At 42.6% G+C, this 15,951-nt stretch overlaps 3 protein-coding genes and 1 long non-coding RNA gene across 5 annotated transcripts; all 4 read right to left on the minus strand.

Moving 5' to 3' along the window:
• Positions 1 to 1,738: 1,738 nt before the first annotated feature.
• On the minus strand, positions 1,739 to 4,469 carry vps29 (VPS29 retromer complex component). 2 transcript variants are annotated; one of them, XM_045723274.2, is made up of 4 exons: positions 4,411 to 4,443; positions 2,660 to 2,851; positions 2,300 to 2,535; positions 1,739 to 2,147 (listed from the first exon to the last, which is right to left on the minus strand). In XM_045723274.2, exons 1-4 carry the CDS (start codon positions 4,426 to 4,428, stop codon positions 2,030 to 2,032), a joined length of 564 nt encoding a protein of 187 aa, XP_045579230.1. In that variant the 5' UTR covers positions 4,429 to 4,443; the 3' UTR covers positions 1,739 to 2,029. The 2 variants fall into 2 exon arrangements, with proteins under 2 accessions (XP_045579230.1, NP_001134144.1); NM_001140672.1 differs by having other exon boundaries at positions 1,767 to 2,147; positions 4,426 to 4,469.
• On the minus strand, positions 2,923 to 4,156 carry LOC145857651 (uncharacterized). The gene is made up of 3 exons (XR_014378556.1): positions 4,074 to 4,156; positions 3,624 to 3,635; positions 2,923 to 2,991 (listed from the first exon to the last, which is right to left on the minus strand). It is a non-coding gene; the product is annotated as an uncharacterized LOC145857651 (long non-coding RNA).
• A 352-nt stretch (positions 4,470 to 4,821) lies between the features above and the next one.
• noc4l (nucleolar complex associated 4 homolog) lies at positions 4,822 to 11,597 on the minus strand. The gene is made up of 15 exons (XM_014134223.3): positions 11,398 to 11,597; positions 11,106 to 11,226; positions 9,976 to 10,082; positions 8,954 to 9,061; positions 8,489 to 8,638; positions 8,158 to 8,260; positions 7,094 to 7,128; positions 6,938 to 6,988; positions 6,739 to 6,850; positions 6,431 to 6,491; positions 6,066 to 6,176; positions 5,776 to 5,939; positions 5,521 to 5,603; positions 5,305 to 5,418; positions 4,822 to 5,087 (listed from the first exon to the last, which is right to left on the minus strand). Exons 1-15 carry the CDS (start codon positions 11,548 to 11,550, stop codon positions 4,968 to 4,970), a joined length of 1,593 nt encoding a protein of 530 aa, XP_013989698.1. The 5' UTR covers positions 11,551 to 11,597; the 3' UTR covers positions 4,822 to 4,967.
• A 280-nt stretch (positions 11,598 to 11,877) lies between these two features.
• On the minus strand, positions 11,878 to 15,505 carry pus1 (pseudouridine synthase 1). The gene is given in 6 exon segments (NM_001140749.1): positions 11,878 to 12,058; positions 12,262 to 12,959; positions 13,268 to 13,370; positions 13,563 to 13,700; positions 14,561 to 14,793; positions 15,438 to 15,505. Coding segments are annotated over 5 exon segments (1,179 nt in total). The 5' UTR covers positions 14,762 to 14,793; positions 15,438 to 15,505; the 3' UTR covers positions 11,878 to 12,019.
• Positions 15,506 to 15,951: the final 446 nt, after the last annotated feature.

A 15,951-nucleotide genomic window follows, 5' to 3' on the forward strand; every position in this document is an offset into this window, starting at 1 on the left:
TGAGAATCCAGAGAACACCAGCTGCAGGGTTTACACCAAAGATCCAGGAAAGAACACCAGCTGCAGGGTTTACACCAAAGATCCAGGAAAGAACACCAGCTGCAGGGTTGACACCAAAGATCCAGGAAAGAACACCAGCTGCAGGGTTTACACCAAAGATCCAGGAAAGAACACCCGCTGCAGGGTTTACACCAAAGATCCAGGAAAGAACACCAGCTGCAGGGTTTACACCAAAGATCCAGGAAAGAACACCAGCTGCAGGGTTTACACCAAAGATCCAGGAAAGAACACCAGCTGCAAGGCAGACACCAAAAATTCAGCATATACTATAAACCATACAGAGTCTTATGACTATGGCTGAAGCCCCATTTTGGCTGGTATTTGGGGCAAATAACACATCCGCAAACCATCACATTTTAGTCAAATCAGACACTACCTTGAAAGACAAATCTGGTAAATATCAAATGTTTCTTCAGATTCTAGATCTTTAGGGTGAGACATGAAACACTATACTCTGTCCCTCTCCTACTGCAGCACTCGGAGCTGACACCAGGACAGAAGCGTTACCCATACACGATTGCTGATGCTTACAGAGCATGCACATAAACTCATCCAGAAACATTACCTAAAATGTGCTGCACAGATGCATCAGGACAGGTAGGACATAGGGGTTACTCTATACCCATGGTGGACACATCCTACAAGGAGGTTGGGGGACAGTGAAGTACTACAATGATGATGTTTAAGATTGGTGGTCATACCTGTTTGAGGCATAAGAAAAGTGCTCATAGGATTCACATTTTTGTTTGTAGGTTCTGTAAGGGAGAAGGACCTAGTCCTAGATGTGTATCCAGAGGTTGGATGAACACCCATGTTAAGTCATGAGACGAATTAACATCATTCCAAAATTCGCAGCAAGACCACGCCTCAACCGCATCGTGGACCCAAGGACATATGGATAAACCATTCTACCAAATATCCCCAATCAACAAATGAGGTGTATGGAGTTTACTTTTTAGAATCTGATGTCAAAAACTTTTTTTTTGCCTGTGGTTAACCCTACAGGACATCACCAGGTTATTCTGTGTCAAAAGACAGGAAGTCCAAAAAGCAGGACTAAAGTGCTCAGGGCAGTTTTTGCTTTAGTATTGCACACATTTTGTTATCCAAATTACTCCATGCTTACATCTGTGCCTTTATCAGTGTTCATAAAAATACTTCCTGGAGTTAGATGGCTGATGACTCTGAGTGAATGCATGAGCTCATTGTCTATGGGGGAGCAAGACGACTTATCCTCAATCATATGACGGCATCGCTCATTTGTTTTCAGTGTTTTTACATGTGGTGTAATTTTCTTTTAGTGTTAAAGGGATACTTCGGGATGTTGGCAATGAGGCCTGTTATCTACTTCCCCAGAGTCAGATGATCTTGTGGATATCATTTTATGTCTCTGTGTCCAGTATGAAGGAAGTTAGAGGTAGTTTTGCGAGCCAATGCTAACTAGCATTAGCGCAATGACTGGAAGTCCACATGTATCTGCTAGCATACTTCATTGCCAAAATCCTGAAGTATCCCTAAAAGTGTTTTCTTTAAGTGTCTTACAATTTAATATGAACAGGTGGCTGAGAATGAAATGGGATTCTTATTGTGGGTGAAATTAGTAAGAGAAGACTCGCTACAGGAAAATAAAAGGCCATGGAGCTACATGTACTTACAAGACATTTTACATGACAATACATACAATTCAAAAAGTGGCACCAAATATTTATTTGAATGACATTATGCAAACTCATGTGACAATTGCATTTTTTTATTTTAAAAATTTTACAGACACCACATGGTGGGTGGAACACATGCCAATGGGGATGACATAAAAGATATTATACATTTCTTTATAGAGTTAAGTTAGCAAACAGTTATGGTAGAGCATTTTTGTGGTTATGTAGTTGGAGCTGCAGGTAGAAAGGAATGAAACGATACACTGAACGACAGCACCCCTTGCCTCACCCCTCCCTTTTCAGCCCTGGGTTTAGGATTTCTTGTACTCAATCCTCTCCACTTTGACGTCATCTCCTATGAGCTGGTATACGTACGTCACCACTGTGGATGCTTGGATGTCCATCAATACAAAGGACGGGATGATGTTGCTGAGGAGAAACCAAACAGGGGAGAGGAATGCTTATGTTTACACACCAGTGTAATGCTAGCAGTTAGCAATTTACTAAGTCACTTTAAGAACATCTGCTAAATGACCCAATAAATATGCCAACGGCTTAATTTGTAGAAATTCCACCATTACCTTTCCAGTGCGTTGTAGGCTCCAGTTGCTGAGCCGGGGTTGATGTAGAACTTGTTCTCGTTTTCGAAGGCCTCGAACTTGTGCGTGTGTCCAGAGATGAGGATGTCGACGTCGAGCTGCCTCTGCAGCAGGGCCAGGCTTGCCATGTCCCCCCAGGGGATCACCTGGTGCCCATGGATCAGGCCGATCTTAAACTGACCTACTGTCACCACCTTCTGCTCCGGGTAGTTCAGGTTCTGTAGGGCAGAGAAGGCAGAAAACACCACAGGTCATCCACTTTCCTTACCTATTAAAAGATTACACATACATTTTGATATAATGGATCATGTAATAAAGCATAAGGGAAGCGGATATAAAAACCTCATCAAAGTCTCCCCTGACAATGTGTACGTCCCCGGCCAGTGTCTTCAGGTAGTCATAGCTCTCCTTGGTGCAGAGGTTTCCTGTACAGAGGATGTGCTGGATCTTGCCAGGCACCAACAGCTTCTTAAACTTGGCTGGTAGGGTGTTGCATCGGTGGGGGATGTGCAGGTCACCTAACACCAGGACCAACTGGCATCAAACAGTGGATGGAGAGATGAGATATGTTGGCAACAGTTACAGGAGGGAGCTCTGTCATACTTACAAAATGTAGGCTGTCCATTAGGAGGATGACATCAAGTTTGGAGTCGATACCATTTCAGCTCAGCCAACTCAGGAAATGAAATTCAACATGTGACTTGCAAATGCTCAACTAGTCTGTCGTATTGAATTTCAATTCATCTTAAAAATGCCACAACTTTGGTCCTTGATTTGGAAGATAACTATAAGTTCTCGAGTAGGGTATATCAGTACTCCATGGTAATTAGAAGAAGATTGTGTTTTGCCAATTTGATCAAGGACTAAAGCTTCTGGTCCAATTCCGCAGAATACTCTATCCCCACAGATAGTCGCTGTTCAGACAAACTGATCTAACAAATAATTAAAGTGTATTTATTTTTCCACATCACACATTAGAAAGGTCATACTACATCACCAACCATCCAGCAAAGGGTCAGTGTACCCAAAATAAGACAGCTTGTTTTTAGAGTTGCCTCTAAATGTATCAAACAGATTGCTCAATAACCTCACCTGAATACATGGCAACATTCTTGGTGTTTATGTATGTATGTATGTATGTAAAATGTCTTTATTACCAGGACATCATTATTGGGCTAACAATTAGAGTTTAGCAAGGTACGGGGTGTTACTATGACAGGCATCGCTCCATTAGTCTGCAACACAAGCCTCCAGAAGAGGTAGAACAGGCAGAGGACAGGGTCCAACACAGAGAGCGTGCACTTACCCGGTGACCAGCCTGAATACAGAGCAGAAGACGATTGGAGACAGGGGTAGGGTGGGTAACAGGATGTGTGTGGAGAGATTGACATGAAGCAAGATCGAAGATTGGAAAGGAAAAAAATAAAACAAGGTGGGACAAAAGTGAAAACTTAAAAAATTAAGGAAACTACAAACAAATAAATGTTAGTAAGGTGACAATAGATGATAGGCTTAATTGTTAGTGGGTTGCAAGTTAGATCAAAACTAAAGCGTGAGTGATTATAGTAGTGCCCCTACCAAACACTAACGTTAGGTTTGTGCACTGACACAAAGTAAAAAGGTCCATAAAGTTGAAATCAAACTAAAATACAAAAACGAATATTACTGAATTTAAATACGTAACTTGCTGCGATGAGTACGAATGAGAAATGACATGGTGTGGTAGCTAAACAACCAGAGAAAATGAAGAAATCACCTGCTAGCTAAGACATGGAGAAGGAAATTAGCTAACGTTAGCTAGCTACTCGAGCAAACTCAATCTCATCACACAGATTCACAGACAATGACAAATTTAAAGTAGAACCCAATGCAGATTGAAAGGGTGATTGATTTGAGCAGTGCTGCGTTTGGTTATTCAGACCACTTTTTGTCATGTGATCATCGTTCATCCATCTCGGGCTACCTAGCAGACCAACATGCTTTATATGCTGGGATCTAGAGAGTTTACGGTCACAAGGCAATTAGTCCATACATCAACATACAAGCACTGTTAACGAAAAATAAATAAGGTTAAAAAAAAATCTAATATTTACTTTATTTTCACTTACCATCGTCTATTTTGCTGTTGGGCTTCAGGAAGCAGCTACGCAAGAAAACGTAATGACGTTTACACTAAGTCATTCAATCAGCCAATGAATGCCGAGCAATTTTACGGAGGCCAATGTAGAACATACTCGAATGTGAGCAAGGTGGATTCTTTCCATTTTCTGAACTTCATTGCTTTACTTTCTATCTCAATGCCCCCATTCGAATGCATTATAAACATAATGCATAGAGTTGTGAATGTATCTTTCAAGTGCTACTCCCTCCCTGTCAAACCTTATTTAACTTCTGTATAAAATTATATCAGTCTCACAGAGATTGCTGACATTCATACCAATGAGTCAACATCTACAACACATTGTAAATCTTATCTGACAATAAGACTAAATTATAAACACAGCTCACAGTTTTCTAGAAAGGTTTATTGGGGTACAATTAATTCCAAACAGAAAGATGTAATCGTGGATGTGGAATGAAAAGGGGATATGGGAGAGAGACAGCGAGGTTCAGAGAGCTAGGTATGCGAGTGTCCTGGGGTTGTTTGTCTCTACTCTAGAGAGAAGTTCAGGCCCAGCACCCCCCCAGAGCCCTGCAGCAGCTGGGTGGCAGGGTCAAACTCCAGCGGCACAGTCTTGCTCTGCTTATGCTTTAGGTCCCGCTCCATCAGCTGTGTGCACAGACACAGAGCCACATTCCATCAACAACATGGTGTACATGCATGGCTTTTATCATTTAGTGACAGACACCAATACACTGACAAACATAACATGCTAACAAATGATTAATATCCTCACCAACAAAGTAAAAACACTTGGGATTGTGAACCACCAGGAGGACCAAAAAGTGGACGAAAGGACAATCAGAATTTGGTCATGTCACCTCACCTCATAGGTGGATAGCTCCAGCAGCTCACTGATGTCATCCTCCTGCTGTGACAGTGGCTTGTTGATCGCCATGGCAGCCTTGGCCACATCAGGGTGGTAATGCTTCTGCAGGGTCTACACTCAGGAGAGCAGGAGGGGAAAGTGAAGAGCACAGTGAGTTTGGCTGTGTTCATCTCTATGGATAATGTGTTTGTTTCTCTGGATGCCCCTAAACACCTGAAGCTCCCATAGGCTGCTCTCCAGGGCGTGGCACTGGGAGGGGTCCTCCTCCTCCATCAGGTAGGGGTCATCACAGGCTTCTGTCCAAACACACAGAAAATGACAAGCCATGTCAAAAAATCTATCTATTGGAAAGCCCTTTTAAGACCTAGCCTATATATGTCAAACCACCACAATATTATCATCATAATCAAATTAATTCATTCCCATCTCCAGACAGGTGAATGTATGGGGTGAAATGGGGACACTTACCGTCTGCTGCACTAGGCCGGTGAATGAGGACTCGGCAGGCAGGGTGGCGGCGGATCAGGTTGCAGATGAAGGGCAGTACCATGAGCAGAGCAGCAGGTGGCGCCGTGAGGGCCAGGCGGGACAGACGCTTGGCAAACGCTGCCACCAAGTAGACTGGCAGGTGACTGGAGAGAGAAAGAAAAGACACCATGGACAAATAGTTGATAACTGTTTACTGATTTACAGCAAGTGTGAGGATAAAATGCCAGTCATCGATAGTTAATGGAGTGATCATGACAGAGAGGTCTTACGTGGAGGAGAGGAAGAGGTTAGCTAAGTGGAAGAAGCGTGCTCTGTACTTCACATGGAAAACAGAGGGCTCCAGCAGGCTGTACAACTTCTTGTAGAAATCGGGATAATCTCTGCAAACACACAGGCACACACTTAGACGGTTATTACTAGAATAGTCACTTGACTCTAGTGTTGAGGGAAAGTAACTCCAACTGAAACATATTCAATAGCTAGGACCAGGTTTTTTTGTTCCTATGATAGTGGGTAATGTCTACCTCTGTTTAAATAGTTTGCATCCAATGCAAAAACCTAAACCTTCAGAAGCTTAATGAAGACAACGTTCCCTGGTTCAGTACTTTCTGCACTAAGAGTGTGGAATACTCACAGGTTGTGCTGATGGATGAGCACAAACAGGCCATTGAGAGCCAGCAGACTGATTGCCCCTCCTGTACAGACACAGAAAAAACAATATACCAGAAATTAACTTTCCCAGTCGTACAAAAAAAAGCTACACAGGATGCCACTGTGGGTGATCAGTATGGCTGTATTACAGAAGTTCTAACATACTCATGCCCACTCATGGTTAGAGTACACCACAAATAAGATATTTCTCGCAGTACTCTTCTCTTTCAGTACAGTGTGGCATCTAGTCAGATTGTTCTATAGGTGACAAACTATGGAAACTCAACTCACCAACATCATAGGCTGCAGTCAGGAAGTCGATCATCACTGTGGGATTGCTTATGTGGGGCAGGATTGAGTCATGGAGGATCACCAGCACCTTCTTGTACATGCTGCTGGGCAACTACAGGGTATGAAAGACATGAGACTGAAAATTCTGGGACTCTAGGCTGGAACAAAGGTGGTCTATATGTTAAAGTGGATCTTATACCTTATACTTCAGAAACCCGAGCCACAACCGCTCAAAGGCACGCTTGTGTTCCTGATGGGAAGGAGAGATAATCATTACATTCACACTTATAGCAATACTTCTAATCATGAGACACAAAAAGCATGTTTTCTCCAGTTGATAGGAGGCTTTGCTTACTTTTAGTTTGGCTGCTTTCCAGTCTTCATGTTTAGCTGTAAAATGAACCAAGGGGCAATCGATCACACAGTAAGTTAAGGCTGAGCAACAGAAGGAAGTCTGGAAGCATCTTCCCCAGAGCTAAAGAACCGAATCACATTCTGCTTATGTGTTATTTTACGCACACCTTTTTTCTACGTAGCTGCTGCTCACCCTCCCTTCACATTTCTTACTTACCCCCCCCCCAAAAAAAAACACTACAACTTTGACTGTCTGCCTCGACAATGTTTGAATGACGATGAAAACATAACATTAAATCTCTATTTAGACTGCCTGTGTTCTGCTTGTGTTTGATTTGCTGCCTACATAGCTCATGTAAAAAGAACATGAAATCGCTATTTAGACTGCCCGTCTGTTGTGCTTATGTTTTATAATAGCCTACTGTTACAACAGACAAAGTTTGTTAAATCATCTTTTCTACAACATGTCAAAGGTTGTCGGCTACACCAGACAAAGACGTCCGATCATCGCTGCGGAGAGGAAGGGGGAAGCGGCAGTGGAAGGAGCAGCAGCTAAAAAAAAATCTGTGCGTAGAGAATCCCACGCACACACAGAAGCTTCAGGTGTTTAGCTATAGGAAGAGACATCCAGAGAATTTGGCAACACAGCCACTCGGATAAATTAACGGTACCTTTGCATAACAATGGTGAAGGTGCATAAAGATAGAGGAATTCAGATATGACATCATTGTTTTTAGCACTACCCATAGAGTTCGTAAACTACGGCGCACGACATGGTTCAATGTACCAGTAAACCAGCACAATTTACTTTGTTTTTTTCCCAATTGCCACCGTCTTGGAGCTAGAATTTGGATCATGTATACTGTGCTAATGCTGTAAAAAAAAACGGAGCAATGTACAATACGGCGAACTAAGCATTTGTGCTAAGTACATGGGGGGCCTCCATCTTTATGCACCTTCCCATTGAATAATATGGACAATTTTAAGAACATGTTGCATACAAGTTACTAAAAATGCATTGTTTTCATTTTAATATATAGCATAAGAGCAAAACAGCAGGCCGACCTTCCTGTTTGACCAGGTAGTTGGTGAGTTCTGACTCCTGGCTAGGCATGTTGATATTGGACAGCAGAGTGAATACGTTGTTCTGGTAAATGGGCATCACTGCCTGAAGCGACAAGACAAGACCATTCTAAACAAACAATATCAGCCAGATATGACAGCCCAACACTTGAGCTAAGGCATGGAGCACAAGTCAACTGAGGTGATTGAAGACAAAATAGTGAAGAATGTTAAAAATACATAACTGCTATAAAAAACAAACACCTAAACAAGTTACAATAAACCATCTCATTTAGAACCTCCAAACGCAGACACAAGTCCTGGTTGGGCTTACCCCTTTGGTTTTGTCCATCACCCTGCCCACGTTCTCCCGGACGGAGCTCATGACGTAGTAACGCACATCCTCCATATCCAGGTACTCCTGAAATCTGGAGATAAGAACTGCCATATCCTCCTCCTGAGAGAGCAGCCGCTCCACCACTGCCTGGTCACAGAGCAATGGATCGTTACAGACAAAATCTCAATGTAACAGGTGTGGGTCAGTTGGTGGAGCATGGCGCTTGTAACGCCAAGGATTCTGGGATCGATTGCCACTGGTGCCACCCATACCAACAATGTCTGCACACTTGACTAAGTCGCTTTGAATAAAATATATTTGATTTGAATAAAACATAAATAGATGTGGTCCAGCTTCAAACTTGCATCTTGGTGCGCAAATGCACCCTTATGACAGTTTAAATTGTGTAACATTTGCGCCAGGCAACTAACATGTAGTACAGTATTTAACTGAAACCCCTACCTGGATGAGTTCTCTTGGGAAGCTGTAGTGTTCGCTCCAATCCAAGTCTTGGAGGGGGAACTTCCCTTCCATGGAGGCAAACTCCATCAGTGCACACAGGGCACTCTCCTGCATCGGAATAAATAGCATCGTCAGCCCAAACACACTCAACATTTTACTAAATCCTTCATTTAAAAAAAGTACATTTCACACACACCATACGTTACTAATGATTAGGACCAATGTTTTTTCTTTACCGTGTGACCAGACACCATAAAAACACCAGGCCCTAATAAAGCAGAACTTATGAAGCAGCTGACCCTTTATTCTAGAACCTAAATCAGACTGAGATACCAATTACTGGTATACAGTCTGAAACAAAGCACTGCAAACAGTTTAATTACAAGCCAGAATGTTAAATACAATTTTAACTTACTTGACCGGTTGTCTGTGAGTTTGGTCCTTCAGTGGGTCAACATTTTTGACAAAATATCCACAGGAAAGTATTACTTATCAGAATTTTTAGAGTGCCAGTACTGCTGTTGAAATGTCTACCCCTAGCATATGTGCAAATGTAAACACCTGCAAGACTTCAGTTAGTATGAATGCATTAAGTGCATGTACTTCCATCTTGTTTGCTCTTGACCTAAAGCACGTGCACAACTCTTGATTGCCACAGCCCGAGACTTGCGTTTAGAAGTAGTTTTAATAATACTTTCCTGTGGATATTTTGTTTCAAATTTCAACCCACTGAAGGACAACCCCGACGGCCAATCGGCAGAGTATGTTCAAATATAATTTTATATAACGTTTGTGACCGACAAGGGACATTTCGTTTTTTTTCTTCTATGTGCCACAATTGGGACTAACTAGGGCCCAGAGTTTTCTTAGCCTGGTTGCCAGTGTTTCTGCTCTCTCACAAACTCCTTATGAAATTGAGTGATAAGGAGTAGGCAAGAGTTCAAACTGATCTGGGACCAGGCCAGAGTCTTCCCTCCTGGCCCTAACAATGACCTTTTGGTGTTGGCAAAAAAGTAACTCGCCTTAATCTGGTATGATTCATGGCTAATGTGCTCCAGCAGCAGCTCCAAACAACCGTTGTATCGGTGGCGGATGAACATGCAGTACTTCTCATCCGCACTGCGATCACCTGCCAGGACACAAAAAGTCAGTGGCCGGCATAGCCTGAGGCCCAAGCAACATAGAGATACAAGACACCTAAAGGTATATCATTCATTTGTGAAGTCTAACTCTATAGATGTTACTGAACTAAAGACTTTTCCCAATCAGACTACATTTGTTGTCCTTGGTGAGGAAATGCCACAATAATACTGAAGAAAAATATAAAACTCAACATGTAAAGTGTTGGTCCCATGTTTCATGAGCTGAAATAAAAGATCCCAGATATGTTCCATACACACACACCAAAAACAAATCTCCCAAATTGGGTGAACAAATTTGTTTACATCCCTGTTAGTGAGCGTTTCCCCTGTATCAAGATAATCCATCCACCTGACAGGTATGGCATATCAAGAAGCTGATTAAACAGCATGATCATTATACAGGTGCACCTTGTGCTGGGGACAATAAAAGGCCACTCTGAAATGGGCAGTTTAGTCACAACGCCACAGCTGTCTCAAGTTGAGGGAGCATGCAATTGGCATGCTGACTGCAGGAATGTCCACCAGAGCTGTAGCCAGAGAATTGAATGTTCATTTCTCTACCATAAGCCGCCTCAAATGTTGTTTTAGAGAATTTGGCAGTTCGTCCAACCGCCCTCAACCACAGACCACGTGTAACCACGCCAGCCCAGGACCTCCACATCCGGCTTCTTCACCTACGGGATAGTCTGAAACCAACTACCCAGACAGCTGATGAAACCGAGGAGTATTTTTCTGTAATAAAGCCTTTTTGTGAGGAAAAAGCCATTCTGATTGGCTGGGCCTGGCTTCACAGTGGATGAGCCTGGCTCCCACCCATGGCTGCGCCCCTGCCGAGTCATGTGAAATCCATAGATTAGGGCCTAATGAATTTATTTAAATTGACCAATTTCCTTATATGAACTGTAACTCAGTAAAATCGTTGAAATTGTTGGTCGTTGCGTTTATATATTTTTAGTATACCTTTTTTCTGGTTGCCAGATCTGGAGTTGCAGAGCAAAACTGATACTCACCACCAATCAACAACTCTTCTTTGGGCAGTTGCCCAACATACAGGTCTCCCCTCTCCAACAACGTGCTGAACAGTTTAGTACATCCATTAATCGCACAAACAACGTTCTTCTCTTTCTCTGACTGAGGATGAAAGTGGGGAGAATGTGCATTGATATGTAATATAGATCGTCAATCACCAAGAGAACCATGGGGACAAAATGTGGGGGGGCTAGCTAGCTAGCTTTCCAAAACCAAGAGGCAAAGCTAACATTGAACACACACACATTAGAACGTTTCCGTTAAGTTACATACCTGAAGATACTCAAGAACGTCGAACACATCGTTGGCATGTTTTTTGCTCTGAATAATCAGATCTACTTTACTGTTGATGTCTATTTTAGGTGTTTTCACATCATTTACGGTTAAGTTTTCCGAACTCACGTTGCACCTCTTCGAAGTCGCCATTTTCCCCCCAGATGAGGGTAGTGTTGACGTCCTTTACGTTCTAATTTCGCCCCCTTGCGGTCGGCGTGTACGGTGCAGGGCCTGGCCAAATATCTCAAATAAATATTCTAGCAGTACTGTAACAAATGTACTACCATAATTTACATGTGACATCGCAAAACAAATTGAAAGCTTTATAAAAATACCATCATTCCTATCATTGCATCCTGTCTTAGACCTACATGTCTTATCAAGCTGTGTTTGTTTCATGAAACACATCCAACTAACAAATCCTTACAAATAAAATGTGTTGAAAGATTTTACTAGAAAGGATTCACACAATGATTTAAAAATAACAAAAATGTTTATTAAAATGTCTTCATTATTGAGTAAATCAGTGGCATTACTGACGATGCATTTCCATAGCAAAACAAAAGCTCATTCTTGAGATACAGCAAAGCAAAAGGTGTCTTTCCACTTGCCAGAGACTTCAAAGTGCAGAATCTGATCTATTACCCTCCTCATCATCCTGAAAATGGAAAATAGTTTTATGAGTTTCAAAAAAGTGAAGGTGATGGCACCTCCCAAAAACACAGCAGGTTTTATGAGGTCTGGGTGTGAAGTGCTTATAGTTGATGATTCATCTAATAATGTTCAATATTTTGTAGGACTTTAACAAAGAACCACTGATAATTGAACTGGCAAATATATAATTGTGTTGTATTCACCCACCTGCTCCCTATCCTTATCCTGAGCTCCTGTTGCAGTTGCCTCAAAGTCATGTATGGGCAGTGTGGCCATCCAGCTAGCCATGGACCCTTCCTGGCACTCTGTCTCCACAATGCTGGGGTAGATGTGCTCCTCCTTGAAAGCCAAGATGGCCTGCTCCTCTTCAGTCCACTCCAGGCACTCATGGAGGCCGTCCCCACCAAACCGCTTGTTGTACCTGTCAAAGTGCACCTTCTCCAGCACCAGGCCCAGCCCGGGGGCTTTGGGCACGTCCACTTTCTCCTCACCCCAGCTTCGCTTTAACACTTCGTCCCCCGAATAGCCCTTCACCACAGCTATCACCAGGCCGATCATCTTCCGGATCTGATGCATCATGAAGCTCTGGCCACGCACAGTAATCTCTGCAAACTCGGCGCCGCCACGAACAAAGGGCTCGCCACAGGACATCTCTGTGATGTAGCGGCGGGCGCTGGGGTCCCATGCGGCCTTCTGGGAGGTGAAGTTGTGAAAGTTATGGGTGCCCTTGTAGCTGCCAAACAGCTGGTTTACTCTCTGCAGTGTCTCTGGCTCAAGGCGGAACGCAGCGTAATTCTTGGTGTAATAGTCCTTTGGGGAGAAGGCCACAGTGGGGAGCATGTAGGAATATGTGCGGGCATCACAGCTGTTTTTAGAATTGAAGCCCCCAGTCACTCGTTTCAGACCTATAGGGACAAAAGATCACAAACGATGCAGAACAACATTGGTAACTAAACTGTTCTCGTCTTTAAAGTTTTATTTTTGATATCAATTGTTTTTATTATATGTTCAAGCCAATAGGCAGAATAAACAGCATTGGACAAACAACATTGCATTGCCAGCGCATGTCCAACACATTTTCACATAACACCTTGAATCAATTACTTCCCAAAAGGGACCACCAAGACTTGTCTTTATACAAGAACCATAGGCTGCTTTGTGACGGTTTTAGGCTTGTCTCCAACACATTTGACAGGAAGCAGTGCGATCTCACCCAGCACTCTGATCTGTGGTGGAAGATTGGAGTTGATCTTTTCCATTACGTCTTCAATCATCCACAGTTTTAGAGAGACCACTTGACCTGCTGCAGAAACACCCTGACAGAAAACAAATGAAGCTGATCACAAAGCAAGGTAATAACAATGAATTTGTGTTTGAGGCCACACAAAGTGTATGTCTTTTCCTGTGCATTTAATATCTTCAGGTATAAAACATTTGTAAGGATACTTGCTCAAGGGATGCATTTGTGCAGACAGCAACCAAGCCTTTTCCATGCTTGCCTCCCATACCTTGTCTGTTCTCGCACATCTTTGGAACGACATTTTTTTCATGTCATCTCCATGGTTGTCTGGGATGCACCCAGACTTAATCAGTGCTGTGACCAGCTCATCCTCAATGGTTTTGAACTGGGAGGATCCAGCATTTCTCTGAAACACAAAACCCAGCAGATTAAGCATACCGAACAAAAATCTAAAACGCAACATGCAACAATTTCAACGATTTTACTGAGTTACAGTTCATATAAGGAAATCAGTCAATTGAAATAAGGGCCTAATCTATAGATTTCACATGACTCGGCAGGGGCGTAGCCAAGGGTGGGCATAGGACCACCCACTGGGGAGCCAGGCCCAGCCAATCAGAATATGTTTTTCCCCACAGAAGGGCTTTATTAGAGACAGAAATACTCCTGTTTCATCAGCTGTCTGGGTGGCTGGTCTCAGACCATCCCACAAGTGAAGATGCCAGATGTGGAGGTCCTGGGCTAGAGTGGTTACACATGGTCTGCGGTTGTGAGGACGGTTGGACGCATTGCCAATGGTAGCGAAATGAACATTAAAATTCTCTGGCAACAGCTGCAGTCAGTATGCTAATTGCACGATCCCTCAAAACCTGAGACATCTGTGGCATTGTGTTGTGTGACAAAAATGCACAGTTTAGAGTGGCCTTTTATTGTCGCTAGCACAAGGTGCACCTGTGTAATGATCATGCTGTTTAATCAGCTTATTGATATGCCACTCCTGTCAGGTGGATGGATTATCTTGTTACAGGAGATGGATGGATTATAGGGTTGTAAACAAATTTGTTCACAAAATTTGAGGGAAATATGTTTTCTGTCCGTATGGAACATTTCTGGGACCTTTTATTTCAGCTCATGAAACATGGGACCAACATTTTACATGTTGAGTTTATATTTTTGTTCAGTATATTTAGAAAGCTGCACCTAAATGGAGGACTAGCTATTTATATTAAAACATCCATTCATGAAAAGATTAAGATTAATACCAACCTGCATACCGTAGTAACCTTTGCCTGAATATGCCAAAAGCAGGACCACTTTTCTTTTGGGGTGTTTCCTCTCATTGCCAGTCGGTTCTACAGACTTCAGCTTCTTTCTGATGTGTCCATTCTCACCCGACTCTCCATTTCCTTCCTCCACTCGTTTCAGTGGCTTGATCAGCATATTTCCTGACTCTTCTTCACTCATCATCCACCGGATCCCTGCACACTTGTAAAGCCAACCTGGTGAAAACACAGCAAGTTAAAGGGATAGTATTGTGAGTGAGTTAAGTTTCCACCCTGTTCCTTTCTCCTAATAAATCACTTCATATCTAAAAAATCCTATCTGAGAAGGGGAGTGAAGGAGACCAGAACGGAGGGAACAACCTTCTGGAATGAAATCCAGCAGTGGGCTTAAGGCTGAAATCGATACCTAGCCCCTTTCCCCTAGGTACTCTAGAATCACTACAGGTAACACATCCAATCATTTCAGATCTACATGACTACCTGCCTGGAGGAGGAGCTAATGCTCATCATTACATGAACGTTTACTAACACTAGAACACCACAACAATATGCATTCTCTTAATTTGACTTTCTTCCAAAGTAGTCAGCTAATTTCGTTAAATTAGGTTTACTGTCGCTTCTGATACGCAACACTGGTGGACACATTTTCATCATTTCTTAAGTCTTCATTTAATGACATTTGATCATGTTTTAAGTTCTGAAGATCTAAATAGGAGCCAGCTAGCTATCGTTACCGATTCAGCTAGGCAAACTAGCTTCATCACACAACAAATACAAATTGCCTATGGTTTTCTACCTTGCCAGCTAACTAGCTACCATGACCAGCAATAAATAGGAAAAATCCTTTGCAGGAGACTCACGTGTGATCCACAAAAAATCGTTAAATACACGTCTTGCTTATAGCACCACTTTGGCAGTTAATCCATTTACGACAGCTGTACAATCTGAAACAAAAATGCAAGAAACCCTTTACAAGCTAGATAGCAATCACTGCAGGCAGCAACAGCGACACACATGGGCAAAATCAACTTTGACCTTACCCTTCTTCTTCTATGATATAATGGCGGTTCTGCAAACAAACGTTAAAGGTGCATGCCGCCACTTACTGTGCTGGAGTGTGTGGTCAATCACGGTTTACAACATAAGCTCCACATTTCTAAATCATTCTACCTGACTCAGTACTTCTGAGAAAAAAAGAGCCCTACTAACTTCTACAATCCCTTTCCAAACTCCATCCAACCTCAATAACTATAGCCTTTCGCCTCTCTTCAACATAAAACAATATAACATGTTCCACCATTTCATCTACCATACACAAACCATTCACATGCTTGCCAACCAGATGTGATGATGATTTCAAGCCATAATACAACC

The sequence above is a fragment of the Salmo salar genome, chromosome 01 (genome assembly GCF_965601325.2).
Source record: "Salmo salar chromosome 01, fSalSal1, whole genome shotgun sequence".
NCBI classification, from domain to species: domain Eukaryota; kingdom Metazoa; phylum Chordata; class Actinopteri; order Salmoniformes; family Salmonidae; genus Salmo; species Salmo salar.